The sequence below is a fragment of the Haliaeetus leucocephalus genome, unplaced genomic scaffold, assembly GCF_000737465.1.
Source record: "Haliaeetus leucocephalus isolate CR32 unplaced genomic scaffold, Haliaeetus_leucocephalus-4.0 Scaffold339, whole genome shotgun sequence".
NCBI lineage: Eukaryota > Metazoa > Chordata > Aves > Accipitriformes > Accipitridae > Haliaeetus > Haliaeetus leucocephalus.
In genome coordinates, this window is record NW_010972775.1 from 1,728,001 (window position 1) to 1,753,160 (window position 25,160).

The following is a 25,160-nucleotide window of genomic DNA, read 5'->3' on the forward strand; positions in this document are numbered from 1 at the left end:
GGATACACAAGCTTAAGTGTGATTAAATATTTGAAGAGTCTCACGCTGTTTTTTGTCAGTGTTTTATTTTTAAAAACAGGTGAATCCACTTTTTATACATCATTGCACTTCAACAAATACACAGAACACAAGTTCATGCATCTACAGTTACGCACATCATGAGAACCCTGTTAGGTCTATTTCTACAATCTTTAAATCATGAGAAATTACAGTGTCAAACTAAAGAGTATAACTAGTTGCATAGAATATCACCATGCTGTAACATTTCATCATTTAAACAAAAAAAAAAAAAAAAAAAGAAAATTATAAAAGTTTGCCTGAATTGAATGTACAAGAATATGTTGAACACATCAGTGCAAAAGGATTTGAGAATTTACATGAGTTAACAAAAGAAAAAAAAAAAATCACTTAAAAAGCAATCATATATATATATTTATAAACTGAAGTTTTGTTTTTGTTTTCAAACTGCATTCCACCACCACCATGTCAGGCCATTCCAGCTTTTGAAGTCTGATTATAGGACACCCGAGTCTCTCTATATAGGTTAAGCCCTTAAGATAATTTCAATTTATATTACTTCTCTAAGTACCAGAACAGTATAATTCTCTCATCTTTCACACATACAGTAAGGAATGAATATCAGCAGCTTAAAAATGAAACACAATTACTGTATTTTGGTTTTCCCCCTCCCCCCAAATATAAATATATACTGTATATATTTTTAAGTTTTGCTGTACTTTACAAAAAGTATCACTAGATGGCAGCAGTGCGTTTTAGAGCTTTGCCAATTTAACAGCTACAGGAAGTAAAAAATGGCGCATGCGTGAATCGACTTACTACTTCTAATGTTTAAATAGATTAAGGAGAAAAAAAAAAAAAAAAGCAACATTCACAGCACATCAAGCCCAAAATAGTTTACACCTTCTACACTGAAGCATTATTAAAATTTATCTGGCTAGGTCATCCTTGCAGGAGAGGCTAAATAAGGCATGCTTTAGACAGTCATATTGTTGCTCACTTGAAAAGGAGGAGAAAAAAAAAAAAAAGATAGAACTGGAGTTCTAGAACCAAGAGTTCCAACCCTTAAATTTAGCAGGTCATATTGCCATCAGTCTCTCAGAAACTTAAAGCTCTAAAAAAGAAATGAGAAAAGGTGCTAGTCAATGCCTGGCAGCATTTTCAACATCACGTGCCATAACAATGTGCAATCAAAGCGCTTAACATCTGTTTTTTGTCTTAAATGAAGATAAAAGCTTCCCAACCAAGGTTAGCTTCCAGATTTTAAGACTGAATGAGGAAAGGTTTGGGGTTTTTTTTATTAGCAAGAGTAGTGATTATGTGGAGTTCGACAGCTACTGGATCATTAACTACCTGCATATTTTATGAAAAAAATCTTGTGCTAACCCCCAGTGCTCTCTGAAACGTGGCAGCAGGAAGGCTAGCGCCATCCTCTGAGCAGCTGGTCACTTTTTAATACATGGAATGAGTTACGCTTACACACCCCAACCACTACAGAAAAAGGAGGACTTTAGCCTGACCATTTGAGATGTGTGCGAGTCATACTTACATGATAAGCATTTTTAATTTGTGTTTCTCTGGCGTAAGTTTTTATCTTTATGATTGTTTGTAGAATTGGTTTTCCTGGAGAAAGAAAGAATAAAAAAAATGCACCAAAATCAGTCACAAGCATAGGAAAAACAAACAGCATTTCATTCTTCCTCCTCCTAAATGGCTAAGGGCAACACAACTTCTAGACTTTGTATCTTGCCACCTTCTTGCCCAGTGCAATTCACCTCCTACATCTGTCAGTTTGTTTCCTAGTTTTACTGCTTCCTTTTTACAACTGAAGCAGGGGTTTTTTTGTTTGTTTTTGCTTATGATATTTGTAAAAAGTGTATCAAATTGGCTACATGAGGCAGTCGGGGAGACCACGTGTGGCTTCAGCACAAGTATTTGTTTCGAACTCCTCCAGCAGTATTTGTTTTTCTAGCAAGGACCTCACAGATACCAATGCTAACAGCAAACCAAAGGCTCCAATACCATTAGTAATGTCGCACGTAATATCAACCTGATGTACTGCAACCTCTCATAAACCCTCAGATTAAGCGCAGTAATTTTTTTTTTTCTTAAAATGCACTTACATTGGCCCAGCTGGTTCATCATCTGCAGCAAGAATTCCGATGCAATCCAGGGAAAGACAAGGAAAGAAAAGAAAAAGTGAGTCAGTCTTTGCACCACACCGGCTGAACTGCAAACAGCAAACCAATCTATCTACAGCGTTAAAGGCCATTCCACTTGGTAGTGCAAAGATTCATGGAGTTATTTTTCTGGATTCAAGTTTTAATGGCAGGTATGTTGCTTCAATGGTTTTAGTTAACACTTTGAATGCTTGTCATGAAGAACTGCAACTGTAGCGGACAGATTGTTGCAATATGGTCAGACTCATCTTGTCCCCAAGTTCCAGTGGTTCAATCTCATAAAAAATAGATGAGAAGACAAACCAACGTTTCAGTTGTAAAATCCTGCTGGTTGTTTTCTTGCATTGATTTTTTTTTTTTTAATATACATTTTTTTTTTTAAGCTGTTCTTCAGCTGCTGATGGGTAATTACTGGTATATACACAACAGAGTATATACACCGTATACTCATCTTCCCCCATGGATGATACGACCTCTACATATTCCATTTTTCTCAATGTCTAATTAGAATGGACCAGGTTAGGAGGAGGTTGAAGGTGCAATACTTGAGTGAAGTACCCAAACGTAGTCCTTGGGCAGCAGCAAGCATTGTGTGTGCGCCTGACAGAGCCCAGGGCTCAAAACGACAGGGAAAGTTAGGGGTGTTGTAATACCTCCAGACACAACAGACTTCAGCTACAGAAGACTGACAGCATTGTTCTGCCTGTGTCTCTTGGCAAAACTATTCTCTTTTAAGAGCTGGAAAAAAATCTGCCAATGAGTAATGTTTCGCATTCGCTCTTTCGTGACCAATTGAATGTGCTTTTTTTTTTTTTTAATTATGAAACACCTTATTTTGCTCCCAAGCTGCAGTAGAGAAGACAGAATTGCATTTAAACAGCACTACAAAAATCAATCCAGAAAGTTAATGCTCCTGTAGAAGTATTTTGGGGGAACCAATTCAGTACCTGATGTTTTTGGCACTTGACAGTTGCCGTTTCCACCTCACGCTGGAGGGATTTTTCACTGAAGTCTTTAAGAAACTCTCAGCAGGATTCCACAAGGGTGCTTAGTGCACATGAAGCAGTTATGGAAATTACAGTCTTAACAGTGTAGGCATCCGCATGAGCACACGCTAGGAGTAATGTCAGTCAAAGGGGACATTACTCCACCTGTACCTTGAAGGCAACGGATAGGCAAAGCCACCGCTAGCACAGACAGTGACCGGAACAAAAAAATACTTCAAAAAAATAAAGAACTAACCACAAACCAAGAGCTTTACAGCCAAAATAACACACTAGCGACACACCAGTGTCCACAGAAGTCCATTACCAGCAACAGTACACTATCAGACAAGATACAGAGAGAACTAGGACTAGTAAGGACAACCAGACATCAATGTGCTGTTGTATATACAGTGGAGATATACAGAGACACATCAGGTACTGAAACACAAAGCACAGTAAATCTAGAACTTCCTTCCACAAACATCTTTTGATTCACAAAAGATCTTAAAGCAGGCTGCGCTTTGCACTCCACACGCTGGCTGGGAAGAGCCTCGGACAGACAGCAAGCCCTTCGCTCCCCCACCCCCAGATCAGTACTGCTACCAATGCCATTCTGCTTTAAGACTCTTGTTATCTCAGCTTTCTAACAAGCATAATTGACATTTTTGAGAGTTTGTTTGGCTGGACTTCAGAAATATCAGACTGCACCGTTAAGATACAAGCTCTCGCTATAAAAGAACCATTTTTCTTTCTCTGTTAAAATATTTAGATGCCTATTTCAGATAAGTAGTTTTGTGTGTTTAAAACAAAACAAAACAAAAAACCCAACAAAGCTTCACATTTATAAAGGCTGCCATCGGGTGTTTTCCTAACAAAGATCCAACAAAAATGCCTATTAGAATACTTAAGCTTATATGGTGGATCGCCACCACTCACCCCTTTCCCATCTATAACCTAAATGGAGATAAAATAAGACTGAGGAAAATTTCTCTGTGCGTTACTATCCTGGTCAGCCATTTAACTGCTGGAAAAGCATCCCCAGTACAGTACAGACAAAGACCGAAACCTCAGTGAAATCAGGGCGCAACAGAACAACAGAAAAATAAGTACAAAATTAGACTAAATAAAGATTAAAAACAGCAAACTGAAATCCAAATTAGTTGTGAACGTGAATGAAGAAGTTTTAAGAAAAAGTGTTAACATTATGACTTGTGCATTGTATAGACTGAAGCGGAGATTAAACAAACTCCAAAGCATGCAGATCTCTCACTTACCACCATTTTTTAAGGGTATGATGCAATTGAAGGGGAAAAAAAAAAAAGTCATAGTAACTGACAAATATCAATATAACTCAAAACCTTTATGCCAGAAGACCTGCTCTAGTAACTGATTGTCTCTAGTAGTATGTACAACCTATGGCCATAGAGAACATCCTCCCAGTATACTGCTTCATTCCATTCTGCACCCATGGGGCTCCCAAAATGCTGCCAGGTGAGCTGTAATTTTATAATTGACCACACTAAACCCCTCCTTTTGCAGGTACTTCCTTTTGAATTTGGAGGGGATCTGCAGACTCCAAAACCCCCATTGTTTATATAATACAAGATTTAAAAAAAACAAACCAAAAACCCCAACCAGCCAAGCCTTTCCTGTGGGTATAGTAATCATCTGCTTAGTGTTGCCCTGAAACAACACATTTCTGAACTGAAAAGTTAGAATTGCTGCTGTCCTTAATGCATCGTGTAACACATGTAATCAATTCTTCCAGGCAAAAATATATGGACATTAAAATTGCAAGATTATGACAAATTGATTTGCTTTAGCTCCTCCACTTGTATTAACTGTCTGGGAATGCAACCCATGCTTTGGCAGTCTGAGAAGGGGGGTGGTGGTGGTGTTTTGTGCCCCCTCTCCCCCTTTCAGCCTTATAAATTTAGGCATTTTAGATGTTACTTGGTTTCTTTTACCTCCTTTGCAAAGCTACAGTATTTATTTTTAACATCAAATTAATCTTGTGTAGCCTCTTATGACTGCTGGAAGTTAAAAATGAAACACTAATGGGTACTTCCAGCACTAAGTTTCAAATTTTTGCATGTGAAGGGACTCTACATTTCTGCTTGTGCTTTAAAACTTGCCAAGAAATCTACACAGAGAGGAGTCGACACCAGCAGCTTCAACAATGGTTCTTACACTGGCACGTGGCAACCCTCAGACCTGCCTTTACAGATCAATAGTGAATGGGAGCATTATTAAATCAAAACTCATGTTCAGTTTCTGTTCAAATGCTCAAAAGGAAAAGCCAGCGTCTGTGGCAGCTTTGGGGTCCCGTCTTAAATCTTCTAGGGTCTGCAAAGCAATTTGTTGGAACTATTACAGAGACAGCTGGGTAATTTTTATATTAAAAGCTAGGTTAAGATTTTGCTTTCTGGGAAGAGAAAATTTGACAGTAGCTTGAAAAGTTCTGAGAAGAACATTTATAAGAATTTAGATGTTTGCCCAAGTTGGAAAAAATAATTTTTTTTTTTTCAAAATTTTTCAGTTCTTAACTCATAAAACATTTGGAAGGCTCCATACCGAGCACTCAAAGCAGTCCACAGCCATGCAGGACCGTGACGCTTTCTCACAAGGTAGCTGTTTGCAGGGACACAAGCGTTACAACCTGTGTTAACCACTTAGGGCTTTGCATGCAAAGACTCAAAGGTGGCATTTACCACCACCATGCACGTCGGGTTTGGAGCAATGCTCTTCTCTTTGGCTTCATTAGCAGGAATATATTGTGGGAGGAGTGGGAAGAAGAGGTGAATGGAGACGCTAATCTTGCTCCATGAAGCAAACCAATAAAAATAAAGCAGTTGCTCTGAAATGGAAGGAAGGCACAAGTGTATCGGCAACAGAGACTCTCTGGCAAAGGTTACTTACATCAGACTGGAGGAATTTTGATCCTCTAATAGCATCTAACAAATTAGTATATAAAGGCCTGGAGGAGCCAGGCTATTTGATTACCACTGTGATACAGCGATGCTTGCTGTTGGGTATAGTTGATAATTACATGGTTTCGCAATGCGCCTGTCTGATGAATTCTCCCCTTGATGAATTTTAAGTGTGGGAGAGAAAGGTGCGGGTAATAGAAAAAAAAATTCCAAAAATTAAGTTGGTACAAGGTAAACCGTTTCAGTGAAAACATTTTGTTCTTTAAATTACTTACAGTAACAGCAGGAACAGGGAAAGTCAAGAAAAAAAAAAAAGAGTATTAGAAAGAATGTGGGGCTATGGATGGAGCTTCTGCAGAGCCAGAGCAGAAAAACATTTATGGAAAGTCTTTGTATTAAGCTGAGAAATGAGAAGGGAAGAATGAAAAAGGACATGTTATATATAACCCAGTCACCTCATGGTTTTGAACTAAAGATCATGTAGAATACAGATTTTAAAGTAAAAACTGTTTACATTCCTATGGGGGAATGTAGCCAAGAAGTTTTTACTTTCTACTTACCCCAGCGCACACCCTTTAAAACAGTATCTTTACTAATTTTAGGCTATATGATCCAACAACAACAGAATAGACACTTTCTTTAGGAATCTTTGATATACTACATTCAGGTCACAATGGCTGATTGCTACATCTGTCAAAAATAAGCAGCTTAAGCTATACCACAGAGGAATATAAAGCTATTTGCTTCCTTTTATTGTCAAGGGAAGTCCGAGCAACTTGCATTCTGAGCAAAATGCATCAGCAGTCCCCTGCTGAAACCGTTTCCCATTGTACATGCAGCGATGTGCCAGCGTCTCTGGCCTCAACATGCCACGTACATGCAGCTTTCATCACCAAAAGCCACTGGAAGCTGCACGTTATTCACCCACTCTTGATTTTACAAAACCTAGCCACTCTCTGGAAAGGGTATGCGATCTGTATATTGCTTTACCACGTGTAAAGCAAGTCAAAACCCTCATTTTGAAAGGATGCAGAAATTCAAGTGCAATCTGCCCTCCCTTCCGCCTTCCAGCACGTAATTTGGATGCAATAGGGATCGCACCTGCAGGGAGGTTACTGGAGGTACTCACTGCAGTCACCTCGCCTTCCCAGGAGGGCGAGAATGCCCCTAATCCACAGGCACGACAGCAAGAACCCACAGTGGGGATCCGCTAATGCCATCCTTGCACCATTTCTGGTGGAAATACAAATTTCACGGGTGCCAAGTTCCTTTTTCTGCTATACAGCAGCAGGAAAAAAAAACAACCACCAAAAAACAAAGTCACTCACAAATCTGAATTACATGAAGGAGGAAATACTAGCAAAGTTGCTACTGAGCAGCCCTGTTCCGTGGCATAAAAAGCAATTCAACTAAACACAAAAAGCAAGGTCCATGCAAAAAAAATTGCAGTCAGGAAATGCCAAAGTTAAAGGAGTGTCCTCGCTCTTCCAGCATGGCAGTGCTTCCAGACAGAGGTAACACCTTTCATAAGGCCAGCGAACACATTGGATAAATGTCTTGTAACACACAGCCCTTTTTCCCCCCTGAACTCTGAAACCTAAGTGCCCTCACTCCACAGCTAAACAGTAAACTGAGAAGAACTGCTCCAAATTTAACCAGGTATCTGTCACTCTACCCATCTGCCAAGAGATGAGGTAGTTGGCACGTTGAGACAGGTAATTTTTAGCCTGTGGAACACGGAGATGAGAGAAAGGGAATTAATTCAATTGGCTTTGTTTTGCCTGGCCAGGTAGAGTTCCCAAGTGCTCTGGAAAGCATCCCAGACACCTTCCAGGACAGAGATAATGTTTCTCTCCAAACAGTCACATACCCCACTAGCAACTGGGTGCTTTTGTTTAGCATCAGTTATCAAAAGTCCTTTTTGGCACTTCTTTGTTTGGCCTCACCAAAATGGTACGGCCCTCAAGCCTTGGTTTTTTAAGGCTGATGCAGCTGTAAGACCACTGAGTTTTCCATTAAGTTCTTACAAATATCCTCTTGTGCGTATACAAGTGCACTGCAAACACAAACACCGAAATTACTGATCTGGTTTGTCAAAGGGTTATATATACTTCTGAGATTTGCCTGAGAAACATCATATTCCTGTAAAAACAGTTCTTCATCAGTCAGGGTGGAGTGGGGGGACCCTCAGGATTTTCTGCCTCAGTACCTTATGCTACATTGAATTGGAGGATTCTCTAGAGATGTGGAAATGCTAAATAAATACTTCAATACAGTTCTCAAAAAGAACAGCAAGATGAGCAGTTTCTGGAAGGTGGCACCTCAGTGAAGGCAAGCTAGTACAGCTGTGAAAGGCAAAAGGACTCAAATTAAGCGTGCCTGTTAGTAGTGGAGTCTGGAGCAACCCCACTCCAGCTTTCAGCTTGGGCTGGTTCTGTCTGAGGGGATGAAGTCAGCACACCCCAAAGGGCTGCCTGTAACTTGTGTAGGCTTAACTAAGCCAGCCCTAGAAACTATGTCACCTGGGTACTGCACGAGGTGAGAGCTCAGCGTGGGCACCAGTATCTCCCAGCAAGACGCAAGATAAATGCGGCTCAACTGCATTTCATCCTACACTGTTACCAGTCAGGCTCTGCACGGGCTGCAGGTGTACTTCCAGACTGTCGATTTAACAGTTCCTTCAGCTCCAGAAAGGCTTTGATTTTTCTGTATACAGGGGAAGCTACCATGTTTAGCATCACTGTTTTTCTCCAAACCTTTAAGAAATCTTTGAAGTGTCCTGGATAAGTCACCTTTACACTAGGTCTATGCAGAAATCCTCACTCCTGAGAACCCTTCAACAGGACAGACATTAGCCAGTACATCAGAGGATTCTCAAGGGGAAAGAAAGCCTGACTGAACATGGGAGACACCTCTTCCTAAGGTGGGATCTACGGCACCCTGAAGCATTGCAGAGGGGCGAGACTACAGGTACAAAGCTTTGCACCCCAACATTTAGGCTGTTTACTGGTAGGAGACACCTTATCTGCAGGAATAGACAGCCTGCAGCAGGAGGACGTGCCAAGCCAAATGATAACAATCCACTAGGCAGCGGTCCAAAGAAAGATGCAAAATGGCTATCCATCCTCAAATGTGGCTGGGGTTTTTTTTGGCTGCTTTTACCTGCTACTCCAGAGCAAAGGAAGAACATCGGAGAAATCTGGTGACTAAGGAATGTCCAGAGTTATTCCACCATGGGAAGACAGGGACTAGGGTGATGGTGGGGAATATGAAAGAATCTCAGTGTCTAAATAAAAATTTGGAGTGGTCCAAGGGCAAGATTCACACCCCAGCAAGAAGGGCCATCAGTGAGTTTACTCTGCTGATGAGACTACCAGTTTTTTCCCATTAGCAAGGAGGCACTAACAGCTCAATCATTTTTGCTGCAGCAGCTTCACATGAAGATCTGGCATAACCACAACCCTTGTCCTTAAAGCTTAACACATTGAAACCTATACTAAAAAAAAATATTCAGAAAACCAGCTGATAGTTGAGAGAGATCACAGTTGTTGCCAAATAATATTTATATTAAGTAATATGGTGTTTAGACTAATATCTGCATGAGTTGCTGGCTCAGCTCTAGGCTCATTGATGTTACCCGCTACAGCTCACTGCAGCATGCGGAGGCGGACGTATGATTTTGGAAGCAGAGAGTTTAAATTCCAAATAAGCACGCTGTTGCATTAAAACATTAACTTTGGCATTTCATAACAATGTATTTAAAATAATAAAATTAAGAATAACCTAGAGTAAAACATCCAAGTGTGGAAATCAGCAGACTATTGATTTCTCACATATGCATTTGTCAAATGCCCCTGCTTCTAGGGTGTTTCCCACCATGACATCACAGAAAGCTTCAAATGCCATTACAGAAAATGCAAGAGTATCCAAGGGAATGTAGGACTCAAGTCGGCCTTTAGTTGAGAAGATGTTATGCCGACTGTGTCTCTTCGTCCAGGCAAACCCAATATGCAGATATTGACTGTGATATTCAGTACTGGATTTTGTCCTCCAAGAAAGTGGACAGGGAAAACATTTGTCCACCACAGAGGTGCATCACTCTCCAGGACTCAAGCTTAGCTGCCTTTAAAGTAACAGCAGACCAAGCAAGCAAATTTAGTAACCTCAGTTACTTGGGTCATCATCTTGGACACCTCCATCAGAGATGATGAGCCTGGATCCCTCAGGCATCTGAAGAGCAGCCAGACTAGCCAGGAAAACTTCAGCCCTTGAAACAAACAGGTAGTGAACTCTTCACCTCCAATGTGTGCTTAATCGCACTAACATGGTGGTTGCACTGCAATCTGGTCAAGTCAAAGCCAATTTCTATTGGATTAAGTCCATTAGAGGCTGCTTTCAACAAATATTTACACATCAAATTACAATCTCATATCTTGTTTTGGTCCTTGTGAAACTTCATCAAATGAAATTCTGAAAGGCAGGGAACTATGAACAGCCACCAAAGAGGCGAGTGTCTCCCCGGCCATCCTGACATCAAAGTTAGGCCAACGTGGCATAGCAATATGGGAGATGTGTAAGAGAACATTTAAATGGTCTTTTTCGAAGTTTTCTGGGCTGGTTGAGAGCCACTTTGAGGACAAACTGCTGGCAGTATAAACCCCTTAGCAACTGTGAAGCCGTTAGTTATGCAGAGGAACATGCACAGTTTATATTTTGTTGTCTACAAACCTAGACCAGTCTCAATGCATGCTCTATAAGCAGTTAGTAAATGCTACTCAAGTGGTTAAGATCAAAAGCCAGTTTCCTCTAGGTATGCACTATTTAAGACAGTTTTGATCTGCTACAGAAGTGACCCAAGCCTCCGCCATTCTCAAAGTATTAACATTTATTACTTGTTTTGTAAGATTATTTTTTTTTCATTCTCTGAAACATAGCTCAGGAACCATGAAGTTGGTTTTGCCCAAACTTCACAAGCAGATCACTGTTTCAGCACCTATGTTTTCATCCCAAAAGACAAATGTCATGCTGCATTGTTATCAATCCCTTATGCAGCTCGACAACCACATCGTTGCTGCACAAGCTACAACACAGCTGCCTTTGGAAGTTATCTACCATGCTACAGGGCTTGTCCAACCCAGGAAGATGCTAATGATTCAATGCTTCCCGTACTGATCCAGCGTGTTGCCCTCCACGTACTCTAAAGCACCTATGTTACTTGGACACGTCATATTGCTACAGCATGATGGCATACCAGCTGCTTCTCACAAAGATTCCTTGGTTTTCTTGAGGAACACTGTAGTAAGCAGCTAGGTGCCACATTAAAGACTGTTTCTTGATGTGGTTCTTTCAAATACTCGTCGTAGCCTCAAACGGCCCCTTCCCCCATCTTTTAAAGAGGAAGATATGCAGAAGAAGCTCAAAGATGAAACACTTACTACTTTTTTTTGTGTATGACAGTTTAACTAATTAGTGCTACCATCAAACCTGATAATGAAAACCTAATCTTTAGAAAACATATGTCAGTGGCTCCTACAATTAGATACAGTTTCCAGAGGATTTCTTAAGTAAAATTCAGTTACACACCAAAATAAGAGCCCTACCCCCACTCATTGAAAACATGTTTTATTTTTGAAGCACCTTTGCGGTCCCAATCCCTTTAAGTGTAATGCTTCCTTACAAAACCTGCCCAGTGTCCAATCCAGATGCCAAATGGAAGAGTGTTTCCAGCTCTCCCCCTGTGCTGCCCCATGCTCCTTAGGGCTGACACACAGGATTTCTCAGGGTTACTACAGCAGGAAAGAGACGGGAGTGCTACACCCCTTGTGCAACAAAAGCTTTAAAGATATTGAAATAACCGCCCTCCCAGCCCATAGTCTGAGATCTGTGGGAAATCCAGTGTTAGGACTTCAGACAACACTTGGACCCTCTGTGCTTGCTGGGCTTAATGTCTGGAGAGGGAACAGATGAGAAAGCAAAGGGCTCAGAGCTGAATTAACTGGGCTGCTGATCCTTCCTGCCACAAAGCCCCACTCCGTTCTGCTTCCATAAGTTCGCTTTGCCTTTTTTTTTTTTTCTTCCTCCTTATAAGTGGCTTTGAGCACACTTACCGTCTGGGACTTCATCCGGCCGCTTCCTTTTCTCATAAACAACTATGATGACAACGAGGATAACGATTTCTGCCAAGATCCCCAAAAAGGGCCAGAGGGGAGCCAAGTGGCTGCGGACACGGAGGATGGTTGTGACCGAGACAGAGCCGACCTGGTTGGTTGCGTTGCATTGGTACTCGCCAGGATCCTCGTTTATCTGTAGGTTTGTGATGCTGAGCTCAGTGTAGTTGTCTTTATTTGAAATAAAGAATCTGCCGGAGGAGTTGTTGATGTCCTGATAAAAGGAGAAAGGTGAAAAAGGACAAGAGCAGGAATTTTTATAAGTTCTGGTGCCTTTTCATTTCTGTGTCATGGCAACTAGAAGAGTTTTGAGGGATTCTTGCAAATAGGCTGCTTCCTTAACGCAACAGAAAAGCCCACCACTAGTGTTTATTCTGTATCTCTCACTAAAGTGAGCTGTGCTTCAAAACAACAACAAAAAATGCCAACTGACAACCTGTATTTTCATCCTACTTTAACAGTATCAGCCATGAAATGCCAGTGCTTGTGATCTTGTAAGCTACCATGTTATGTTCCCACCCTTTTGCTTCAAGAGAAACCGTTACACTCCATTCACCAGCGAACAGCAGTAAGATGACACAGGTTGACCTAAACAGATGAGACAAGTAACAGGAGAGAGGATACATTCCCTAGCAGGGGACGAAACAATTTCAGTGTAGAGGGGGGGAAAAAGAGAAAAAGCAGTACCAGTTAAGATTATTCTACACCGCATTAGATAGCATTTTCTAACTATCTGAGGTATGATGGCCCTAATAAAATTTTGCCTTTGCTATGTTTTTAAAAAGAAACACGCACTACTCACAGATTTGTGGGCAGGACAGCCTAAGCCACTGACTTTAGGAATATTTATAAAAGCTGGAATTCAAGGCACCACATTCTTTCTACATTTGAAAAGGAGAATTCCAGAGTTGCTTACATTTAAAGAATCAAAAAGGGGCAAAACTTTGACAAAATATGGATGTTTGACCTTCCTGAAAGTTAATCTTGGATGAATTTATCAAATAACTTCACCAGAAAAAGTGTGAAGGGAAATCTGCACACCACCGCAGAGGACTCTGATGACTCACAGCACTTGTAAGTCACTCATATAGCACTGTCCCACAAAAATTTAAGCTTGCACTTAACAGTGAACGATCAACTCATACTGTTGTTTGCTTAACATTTTTAGTTCATCTATCAATCAAATTGCTACCTCTCTGGCAGATCATACAGCAACGTAAAAATAGATGGGCTGAAGCACTTAGCAACTTCCAGCTTCTCTTCTGCTATTCCAATTGCTGGTCAAATTTTCTTGCTCGCTAGGTCAGTTGCTACATGGAAAAAATACGATCGCTTAAAACACTAGTAGGTATCACTACCGCATCCTCATAGTAAGTGTTGTGAGCTCAACCAGTGAAACTGAAAAACAGTTTGAGAAATTTATAACCAAATGCATTTTTAAATCACATTTCATAACTCACGTCTTGCAATTTGTAGCAGATACCCTGAACATCACATCTTTCTGCACAGTTCATAACTTTGCCCAACAGCAACGCAATGAGCAACTCCGTTCACACAACAATATAAATACCCATTTTATACTCACTGCTGCTGAAAAATTTCAGCTTTACTCACTAACATACCAGACTTTTGAGGAACTGCATTTTGAGAAGTTATAAGGCACCCTAAATAATATACCCCTAAACCCAAGGTGCTCATTTCCTTCCTTACTGGGGGTTTTGGCAGGTTAATACATGCCTGACACCCCAGTTTTCTTACCTCAAATACTCCATTGACCTTCTTGCGCCACACCCACTCGGGATGTGGGAAGCCCACAGACTTGCAGTACATGAGGGCCTCCTGCCCCTCATTTTTATTTTCACTTCGCTTGTGGCCAGTGATGTCAGGAGTAGCTACGAAACAAAAGAAAAACCGTGTTTACAAGCTGCTTGTTAAAGAGAGAGTTATTACAAGCTCTGAGAATTTGAACAGAAAATAAGTGCCAAGTTCCCTGGAAGCTGTTCCTTTCCCACATTGAGCCTATCTTAGAGAAGAAAAATTGTGATTCCCGTGTCTCTCCAAGCAGCATCCCAATTGAAGATCTGCAAGAATGTCCTCCAGGCTTGGTTTGCCAGACAAATTGATGGACAAGGGAGAAATCTCAACATCAGACTTATCTACCAAAAACCTACAAAACTAAGACAGCCCAGCTGTTCCCCAGTATGGGAAGCTGAGAAACATCCATGTCTTGCTCCCCACTGCTCAGGAGGTCCCTGCAGCTCTGCAGTACCTTCAGCTTTAAAAGAGAGCTGTCAGAGATTCTGATTACAACTTGCCCATGGCATCAGGACTCTGAGCTGACACTGTCTTAACAGGAATTTCTGAAAGCTGAATCAAGGTATTCTTCCTTGCAGCAAAATTTTAGATTTGGTCCGCACACGTGCTGTGACTTGTTACACTTTATGCTTGTTACACCTTACAGTGACACTGCTCCTGGGTACTGCTGGGTATCTGTAATGCAGCAGAAGTCAAAATCCCTCCAACACAGAATAATTTAATTTAGCCTATACACAAATACATATATTCTAAGGAGGGTTGCAGGTGAAGCTGGGCAACCGCAAGCAAACCACAGGCCTGAATACCAACAGAGGGTCTTCTGAATTAATTTCTCTATAAATAATGTCACTGCTCTTTGCCACATTTGCCACAGCAGCCTGTTGCAGCCTAATACCTCACGAGAGATTACGATGGATCAATGGACTGCCTGAGCTGAACCTTGGCTTAAGCAGATGGCTCTGGTGCGGTAGTGATCACCTTTAAAGCCCATTCGCTTTCTAGCTTGCTAATTATGTCACACGTGGCCTGCTGTGTGATTGCAGGACACTGATCTGTTAATCCAGTCAAAGTCCTATCTGAGTGCTCCCAGAAAAGACCCCCAGACACTGGAATTTATTACAAGGGTCTAATGAAGGAGAGTTCCCTTTACCACTAGCAACCCCTACAGACAGATATAGAGAGGGAGCACAGGTTTGTGACAGCTTATCTGGAGCTGCAAGCTAAAAGAATTAAGCAAATTTCACAGTTCTGATCAGTCGCAGCAAACAAAAACAAGTAAAACATCTTGTGCAACCAGACAGCATCAGCTGAACCTGCTCTTTCCCCAAATTACATGACAACTCTTTGGGAAAGTGTTCGGCAAGTTTAAGTGCTAAAGGAATTATCCTATTTCAAAGGCAAGGGCTTTTCAAATGCAGAAAGCATCCCACGCCTTATTCCTGCAAGATTCTTTTTGGACAGTAATGCAGCTGATTGATAATGTTGTTAGAGGCAGAATTAAAATAAGCTTCTGAACAACAGAAAAATCATGGTTGTAAGAATACTTAAGCTACAGCCTTCCTTAGTATGTGTGTATTCATCTGAAAAGACACGATCAGGAGAGGCTGATCAACCCAGGCTTTTCTCAAAATGCCTGTGTAAATTCAAACAGGATTTCCAACGTACGCGTGAGCTTTACAGAAGTTCTGCCCATTTGCCATATAAAGAAACATGCTTTTGCTGCTTACAGAATTATTCACTCTTAGCTGCATTTTCTAAGGCATGATTTCACTCCAACTCAGGAACAGCCAGAGCTGTCAGTATGCACTGACAAGCTGAACAGATCCTCCCCGCTGGATGCTGCTGCAGAGGATGCAGAGGCCAATTTCCTTAGCAGAAATACTGCCCACTGGAAATTAAAACTAACTCCAGGCCCTCTGGTAGAACCCTTAAGGAAGTTATGCCACTTTAAAGTATTTTAATATGTTAAGCATCTTCTCTTTTTTTCCTGATTTTTAAGTAAACATCTCTTCAGCAGGGAGCTGAAAAAGAGCTCATTACCTAAGAAAAATACCATGATTTTATCATCCCATAAGGATGACAGAATACCTAAGAAGGTAAAGGAAGTACTTGATCAAAGTCTGTAAGCATCCACACAGGCAAAAAACGGCTTTGCTAACAATAGTCAATATACATGATCATATAGCAAAACCAACGGATGAAGCTAGACAAATGCTAACCAATTGCAAGATGATGCTAACCATAACCATGATATACAAGAACAAGGTACTACAGGTTTTATTTATCTTTAAGAAAACCGACACCTAAAATCTATCTTTACACACCAAACATGAAAATACTTTGCGATACATTAGACACAAACTGAATGAAGACACCAGATCATAATAATTCTCTGGTCTTGTGCAAAAAGAAGCTGTCAGGTATAGAAACTGAAGCAAGCTGGACAGGAAAGAACATTCCATACTTGCTGAGTGATCACATACTACCTGTCCCTACAAGGGGCAATAATACTTGGAGGAAATTAAGTTTTCAAGCTGAAGGTCTCCAAGCAGAAAATAAATCAGCTTTAGCATCAAAGGTGCTGCATTACATCTTCAGGATACTAAGCACCAATATGCAACTGCAATGTCCTTTCAAACCACCATCTACAGTCTCAAAGAGGAATATAACATTTATTCCAAAAGATGGTGGTTCAACAAGAAGCAAGTTTCATCTTGTTATCTACTGAAAGGCATCATCTCTTCCTTGCTAGGCTCGCAACATTCTCTTTTAAGCAGAAGCTAGGTAAGGCCAGTGACTTTCCTGCGGTTTTTGCTTACTTGAGGATGATATGCAGAGATCTCATCCAACATAGTGAAAATGAAAGGCCAGCAGAAGCATAGCACAAGAGACAGACTTAAGGTGGCAAGGTGATGGTCCCCAAACTGGCACTGATGGGTTGTCAAAAGCGATTGCAAATTACCCCCATTAGGAAAAGAAGAAATAGGATTCATCAGCTTAAAGTTGAAGCCCCATGGAGTCTCCATCTGTCAACACTTTGGTTTTCACTGCCATCTACCAGCAGACAGCGAGTCAAAGCAGAACCTTGCAGAGGAAAAGGGTACAGTAAGTCAGCACTCTGCAGCTGGCCCACTTTTTCTATACAGCTGCTGAGAAAGAAAGAAAGAAAAGAAAGAAAGAAAAAGGGAAAGCTTTCTAGGACACCTTAACTTCTACTGCAGGGTGACCTAGTGTTCTCCTACAGCCAAGAGATAATTATATTTCTTTAAGAGGACATCTTCGCTGCTTTATCCCAATAAAAGCATAAGTGACAAGAATACATTCTGCTCTTTCCTTGCCAGGCACAGTTACGCAGCCGCCATTTCCAGCTCTACTAGGACAGGGACTATTTTTGTATGCAGTCTGAGGGGAGCACTACATGAAATATTAATATTTCAGGGCACGATGCTAGCCAGCTTCAAGCTATGGCTGATTCAGTACTTATTCTACCAACCTATTTGGCTAATTGTGTTTTGCTGTACAAACTACAATTAAAATATTGCTGCAACTGACCTCAGTCACAGATTTAGCAACAGAGCAATGTTTGCTTGTGAAGCTTTTCAAGACAACATTTTTCTTAACACCATTCTGCTCCAGTGCCAGTAACAGATAAAGCACAGAATGAAGCAGGTTTTGTTCAGAAAGGATTTAGATTTCACTTCAGCTTTTAAGCAGCAGAATCCACATCTCTGTTCAGATACAGTTGGCTGTGGAGACGTGGGCACAAAATGGTATGTCAGCTCCGACATCAACGAAACCAAGATAATGCCCCTGATAAAAAAGCAAGTTTTTTGTTCTTATATTGTGAAACAGGAAAACTAAATACTGAAGGTTTGTTTGAAACAGCATAAGGAAGAACAAAGAGAGGCAGGGCTAGTTTAAATTAATTGCTACCAAAAAAAAAAATCAAAATACAGATTTAGCCATTCTTGACACAAGAGTAAACTTCTGTTAAGCATCATTCTTTTGATAGGCTTAAACTGAATCACAACAGAAAGGGGGTTTGTGCCAGAGCAAACATTGGACCTCCATGTTTCAAGTACCCAACAGGCATAAAATACACTGTACAACAACTTTCTGAATGGTAAGCTTTTAATACAGCCCTGAAAAGAGTTGTTTTTTTTTTTCTTGTTAGAGGACATGCAATGTCTTTTCTTGATATATAGGAGGTATTCAGCCCTTAATTTTCAGGTATTTTCAAGATATTTTACTAGCGTTGCTAAAAAGGAGAGGAGCACTAACTTGCATAACACCTCCAAACCATGTCCCAGTTCATAAAACCCCTTCAAGTTTTCCCATTAAGAGACAAAATTAAAGCAAGGGCAAAAGCACCTAAAAATATTCTTGCATGTAAAAACTATTATGTCTTATGGGTGACCTAGTAAAAGGGCTCTGGAAGATTTATTTTTCTGCATTGGAATTCTAATCCATGTCTACCTTTATAGCCTGGGTGGAGACCTAAGACACCAAAGGTACTGCAAGAAGGGAGAACGTGACATGCATTTTCTGTGTAATGCTTAAGATCACTCTAAGATGCCTTTGTGCTAAGAGAATGCCTGATTTCTTAATTAACTTCTGGTACAGCATGGTGAAACTGCAGCAGAGCTTTCTTAAGACAGCCAGGATTCAAGAAACCAAGATCTTCCAAGGCTGCTGAAATAACCACTCATTTTCCAGCATGCTGCTTGGGCTGGAGCCAGAGCAAAAGTGGAAGAGTAACATTCTGAGTACAGGCATTGTTTGTGAAACAAGAGCCCCCGGCTCAGCTGAAGTTAGGGGGTATAATAAGCATTTTTCAGAAGTGGTAAGTTTTGTGTCTCTCAGAAGGAGCGAACAGGACTGGTCTAAGCACTTGCCATTGGGAAATCAGTAGGAACTGGGGAGGATAGAAGAGAAAGGTGCAAAACAAGAAAGGGCTGAGGAGGGAAGTCGGAGGAATCCCCTTGATGAGCTAATGGCAGAAAGGCCTTATAGGAAGAGGCATTAAAAAGCTCTACCTGTCCAGGTGCACAGAAAGAAGGAAGCCTTTCATGGGAAGGCAGGGCAGAGAGAACAGATACCCTCCATCAATATCTTTCTTGATGCTTGCACCACTTCTGGGCAGCCAGGGGGAACTGGAAGCATGTTCCTCCCCATCTGGTTCTCACTGCTGCTTCTCTGCACTGGACCAGAAGACAGAAAGACAAATTTGTTTCCTCCTCCTTCTCCCAAGATCTTCGTAAGAGCAGAAAGATTGCAGAGGCAGAATTCTTCAGGGTTGCACTTTGGGGTTTGTTTGTTTTTTGGGTTGGTTTTTTTGTTTTTTTAATTTTAATCCTCAAGTTTTCAGAGCTCTAGCATCACAACAACACAGCAAAAGCACTGCAGGTATTTCCTCCGCGTGGCAACAGAGCAATTAAAAAAGCCTACTTCCAGATGGGGAGTAGACAGCACACTGCATTTTTGGCTACTGCCTAGCATGATCATCATCACTGTGTCTGCTGAAAATAACCACATCATACATCACAGCCTGCTTACCTGCAATGCTCTCAGCCAGATGACTTCACTGCAAAAGCAAAGGGTAGGATAAGATCCCTATTTCAAGGCAGAATCTTCCCAATATCAGCATTTGCTCAGCCTGTTGTTTCAGGCTTAGAGCTGCACTCACACAATGTCCCTAACAGCTCTGAGAATGTGAGCAAGAATACTCAAAGTCTCCACCAGACACTTCATCCAAAAGCCAACTGTATGAGGGAAACCAGACTTATGCCATTCCTGGGAATTCCGACAGACTGACATTAAACCCCAGTATTTTCAACTGCTGTTATACTAGTGCTGCCCTAGTAATTTTTTTACCAGGAAAATCTGCTTTAAGTATGCAAGCACACCTAGCAATTCTAACAGTGACGCTCGTGTTTCTGCATTTTTATCTTCTTACATAGCACATGCAGAGATTCAGGAAGAAAATAGGCAACATTACATAAAAGGCAAATGGCACTGGTATATCCTGGATTACATCTGCTGTGAGGCATTTGTTAAAGTTGTTCACAAGTTGTCAGAAAGTCACTATTTTGGTCCACAAGCACTTTCATATTCAGAACCATCTTTTCTATGTGCATCAGCAGTTAAAAATTGCAATATAATTACAATTAGCAATTAAATTTGTGTACAATTGCTTAACCATAAATACTGTGACAGGTCACACATGCAGGTAAGCATTAAATTATGGCATCTGCATGGTCAAACAAGATTCGTGCATCACTGATACATCACATATGCCTTGATTAACAACTAGGTAACATCTCTACACATGAAGTAGTATCAAAAATCTGTTTGCTTTGAGAACTAGAACTGTTTTGGCAGAATGTGTAGAATATTTACACCAAACTGCAGGAATCGCAGAGAATGCCTTCCTTTGCAAAGTAAAAAAAAAGCCTGCGTATCCCTTGCAACTAGCATGGATATTATTCAGAGACGTTTACATCCAAGAAAATATGTGCAATACCATACAAGTTTAGCTGTATGGCTCTTCCAGGAGCAGTAACTCAAATGAGTACTCTCTGATCGGAATGAATTTATGTACAGTGCTAGGACTGCAAAGCTCTCTAACTTGTGCTTTAAATGCAGTCCCAATTTACCACTACATAAGTTCCCAAGTAACAGGAATTAGATGGGAGAGATCTTTTCAGTCTTTTCAGTTTAAAAGTATACATACATTCCAATTTCCAATTTTCTTTGCGGAAGACTTGACAAGGTACTTCCTACTCTAGACAACTCCTGGTACTTCTCTCTGCCAAGAAGGAATTCGAGGCCCATTAGCCACTCTTGTGATGCTGTAAGGAGGAGCTGGAGCATAGGGTTACTGAGTCCTGAAATTGCGACTGCTGAGCAAGCTGCAGGTGTAATACCTCCTGAGAGCAGTGCTGGAGTCATTAACTTTTAACTGATGACTACTCATTTGTACTTATATATAAATTACCTGTGAAAAGTTGTTAGTAGGATTAGTTATTTTTCTCCCTCTGCCCTTTGTGCCAGTCCTTCAATCAGATATATTTGCTTTTCTTTCTACAATGTTAAATCCTATGTCCCTGTAAACCTCTCTGCCAAGTTCTCTTGGTGTCCCCGCCTGGCACCAGACAGCAGAGAAGCCCTAAGCCAAACGTTTCCAAAAGGTCTTTTAAGAGATTATACAAAGCTAAAAAAGGTCTTAATCTATTACCAAAGTTAAATTTCCTGTCTCTGGAAGTGGTTTGACACCCAAAGCAGACTAGACAAGGCAGAAAGTACTTAAGATCTTAATTAAGATAATATTGGAAGATACAGCAATTAGAGCGTAAAAGCAGAATGCAAAAAAATCCCCCCAATACAAGAAAAAATGCATGCCTGTGTACCTTGAACACCCAGAAGATAAGTTCACCAGAAATACAACCTAAGTTTGAATTCAATTTGCTGTAAGGAAGACAATAATTATTTTTAGAGGTGCAGTTGGAGTCTTTTTTAATCCTAGGCCAACAGGAACTTCTGGTGCATTTGCATGAGCACATATTTTAGATTTCCTTTTGCCTTGCAGAGATAGCTTCTGCACCAGATTTGGTTAAACACTAGATATATTTTGATAGGTTGTTTTATGCACGATCATTGAAAAAAAAAAAACCTTTTAAAATCAACACAGAAAAGCAGAAAGCTTTTCTTGGTACAGTATCACTCAGAATGCTTATTCATATGACAATATTTCTATTCCCCAGGAAACTGTTTGTATGGTTCAAAAGATGCTGTTCTCCAGAGAGGAAAGATGTATTCAGCATAATACTGTGCATTTGTCATTTCACACAGACTGCTGTATTACTCCCACTTCCTCACTTCGGCTTCAGGAACCTGACCATGCAGTCTTCAGTGAGGCACCAGAAATTCCCAGGAAAGAGGTCAGCTTTCAGCTTTTGCTGCAGATCTGTGGTACCTAATTTAAACAGTAATGATGATAATATAGATCAGGATAGGCTGCATCACTGCTACAGGGATGCTAAGAAATAGTGTAAAGCACCCTCCTTCCCACTCACTATTTTCAAACAGCAGCAGACGAAGCTCTACATTTAAGCTGCAGATGTAAGGAAGATGGTAGGTAATGTTACCTTAGATTTCAAGCAAGTTTACAGCACGCCTTCATAAAACAAGCATCAGTATAGTCCCAGGCAAGCACAGGCTGGTTGCAAGACTTTTTTTGCACGAACTCATCTGCCTTTGACTAACAAAGCTGCCATAGTGCATCAATTCCATCTTACTGCAGCACCTAAGGGGCAAACCACAGCTACTGCAGAGCAGTGGGCCAGTAATTTCCACAGTTATTGAATGAACAAACCACTGTATTGTGGCAGCAGTTTAGCACTGTATAAGACACCACCATCTCTATGTTACCTCTATGTTTTATGTCTAACAGAAACACTGTTCTTTTGTTCAACAATTACAGTAAAACTCTGGAAACCTTTCACATTTTGCAGTTCCTATCCACTATTTTAGGGTCCTAAAGATGTCAGAAGACTACTAACGTGCACAAGACAGAAAAAGGTGCATGAAAATAGAAAACCCCAACCTAGTACAGGGCACCTGTCCTAACCAGAACCCAGGCTTTCCCAGCAACTGAAATAGTCTCTGCAGACAAAAAACAGTTCCAAGATGCCACATGCAAGATACTCGTTCTTCTTTTTTTCCTATTCAGAACAGACAAATTCAAAGTACATTGAAAACATTCAGATGGCCTCATTTACTGTGAAACAGGGAGGAATCCACAGCTGTCTTTGCATGAGCACAGATGTATTCTACAGCAACCTTGATCCTGCTGGACAGGCACACTCTCTTGTGATATCCAGATTTACCAAAGGAGTGCAGAAGTGCGTGCTAGAAGGTGTTGTAGTATCCCTTGTGTGGACCACAAATGCAATGGTGATATTCCCATATCTGTGGGATCTCAGCCCTATGACTGTGTGCAAGACTTCCCCTTGAAATTGTAACCAAGGATTGGACACAGGCTCTATATAATGAGGAAAGGCCTCCTGAGTTAGCTCTCTTGTACGGACACCGAGCGAGATGGCAGAGGCAGTGAAAGCACTTCACTTTCAGGGAGAGGAAACAAAACAAAACAAAACAAGAGTACCTCTCACTTCTATAGTGGCGTTGGCTATAGGAGAGTTTGAAAACACAAACACGCACAAGTATTCCCCTGACTCTTCTGCTCTGGGCTTCAAAATCCTGCAGACAGGGAGAGAACACATGAGCCATGTTAAGTACTGTGTTAGCAACCAAAAATGAGCAGGCTAGGAATTTATTCCTCCCCTCCCACCCTCCACTTCAATCTTTTAACTGAATTTCACAGCTATTACTTGTTAATTCAAGGGATGTTGTACAGACGTACATACTTGAAATAAAGGATGTTGTTTGCCCAGAAAAAGGGTGAGCTCTAGTCTGGAAAGTCAGTATCAATTTAGCTGGAAAAGCTGCATTTAACTGAAAAGCAAAGAAGGAGCCTGACACCTGTTAATTATGCACTACAGTTAGCTTGATACAAGTCATCCTCAAGTCACTAGCCTATTAGGCAGGTATCACCTCCATTGAGGGAGAAATGCGATTTGTATGTACTACCTGCATTGAAAAAAATCATATGTGGACAACTGGAAAGCGACAGAGTACAAATACAATCAAGGCTTACACTGTCATCTCATAAGCCATTTTCTTTTTTTTTCATAACCAAAATGAAACTGGTCCATTAATAGTTTTCTCTGACTCAGAATGGATCCGGAAAAACTGCAAAAGCTGGTCAACTCATGAAGGAAGGCACCACACAGGAACCCACTGCCACTTAAAATTAGGAAAGACCAATACAATAACAACTAGTAGAGGAAAAAACAGATGCAAGCCAGCCAGAAGAAAATCAGAGGTGCAACAAATGCAAAAAAAAAAAAAAAAAAATCAAGATGAATTTACACTCAAAATGGTGCTAACTTCAAGTCCACCAGCTTTTGCTGTCCTTTGAAAAGCTTTCGGATACAAATGACTTAAAAGCTCTATGCATATGTTCTTCAGATTTACCTACAAAAGACATCTTAGACTACAGACGCATACAATGATGTGATGCAGTTTACATCTCCACACAGCACAGAATAAGGCAGAGTTCTCCCCACCTCTCTCTCCCGTTACTGAAAGGCTTCTTGGCTCTCTTTTTTAATTATTAATTTTTTAAAACACATTAAGTAAATAGCATAGAGATGAACAGAAACCCTGCAGAAGAGCATTGTAATAAAATAATTTAATTACACATGGAAACTGCATAGACAGGTGGAAAAAGCTGCTCAGTTTAACACAATACTTTCACTCAAGTCTTCACTGTGTTTACAGCACTTACGTTACAGAGTCGCCAGTGAAACTTTGAAGTTAGTTATAAAGTTGATATGTCTTTCAGATAAACAACAATATTACCACTTTTCACAGAGTTAAAAATTATCTTAATGACAGAAAGAATGATCATTTAGTATGAAACATCAAAGCGGTAACTGTGTTTAAACTGTAGGCAGGTACAGTATCCTTAGAAAGTACACAGCAACCCTGAACATTAGTGCCTGCCAACGTTGCTGGAAAAAGGTGCAGTCCTCACCCAGCTGCAATGGGGCAACTCCACCCAACTATTTCCATTACTAAGCTATCCTACAACACTGCAATAGTGAGGGAAGGCAGAGAAAAATACCTGGCTTTCTGTAATAGCATTTAGGACCTTAATAATTAAATAATCATAGTCTGACCACTGCTTTTTATCCACTACAGTCAATGCTTAAAGCAGGGGGGAGGGGAGTAAGACATTGTATTCTTTCAGTTCTACATAAGCTTCTTTTTAAAGTGTGAAACTATGGTAGCCTCTACTAGAGTATTATTACTGTAAACCATTAAAGCAAGTGTAAGTTGATATAGCTGCAAAGTTTTATAGACAAACAAGCACCTGAAACAAGTTTGCTTAGCCAACAACTTCCCTCAGTCCTGTGGTTTTAGGAAAAGCCCAGCTTT

The 25,160-nt window shown here is 40.7% G+C and overlaps 1 protein-coding gene across 1 annotated transcript in view; it reads right to left on the reverse strand.

The window, feature by feature from the left end:
- Nucleotides 1-48: 48 nt before the first annotated feature.
- Nucleotides 49-25,160, reverse strand: part of NPTN (neuroplastin) — a 33,906-nt gene continuing 8,794 nt past the window's right edge. Inside the window, exons 3-7 of the mRNA XM_010571592.1 lie at nucleotides 23,263-23,357; nucleotides 14,040-14,173; nucleotides 12,222-12,495; nucleotides 2,142-2,163; nucleotides 49-1,641 (exon numbers count right to left, since the gene is read on the reverse strand). Coding sequence (XP_010569894.1) covers nucleotides 1,581-1,641; nucleotides 2,142-2,163; nucleotides 12,222-12,495; nucleotides 14,040-14,173; nucleotides 23,263-23,357 — 586 coding nt within the window. The 3' untranslated portion in view covers nucleotides 49-1,580. The remainder of the gene's footprint in view (nucleotides 1,642-2,141; nucleotides 2,164-12,221; nucleotides 12,496-14,039; nucleotides 14,174-23,262; nucleotides 23,358-25,160) is intronic.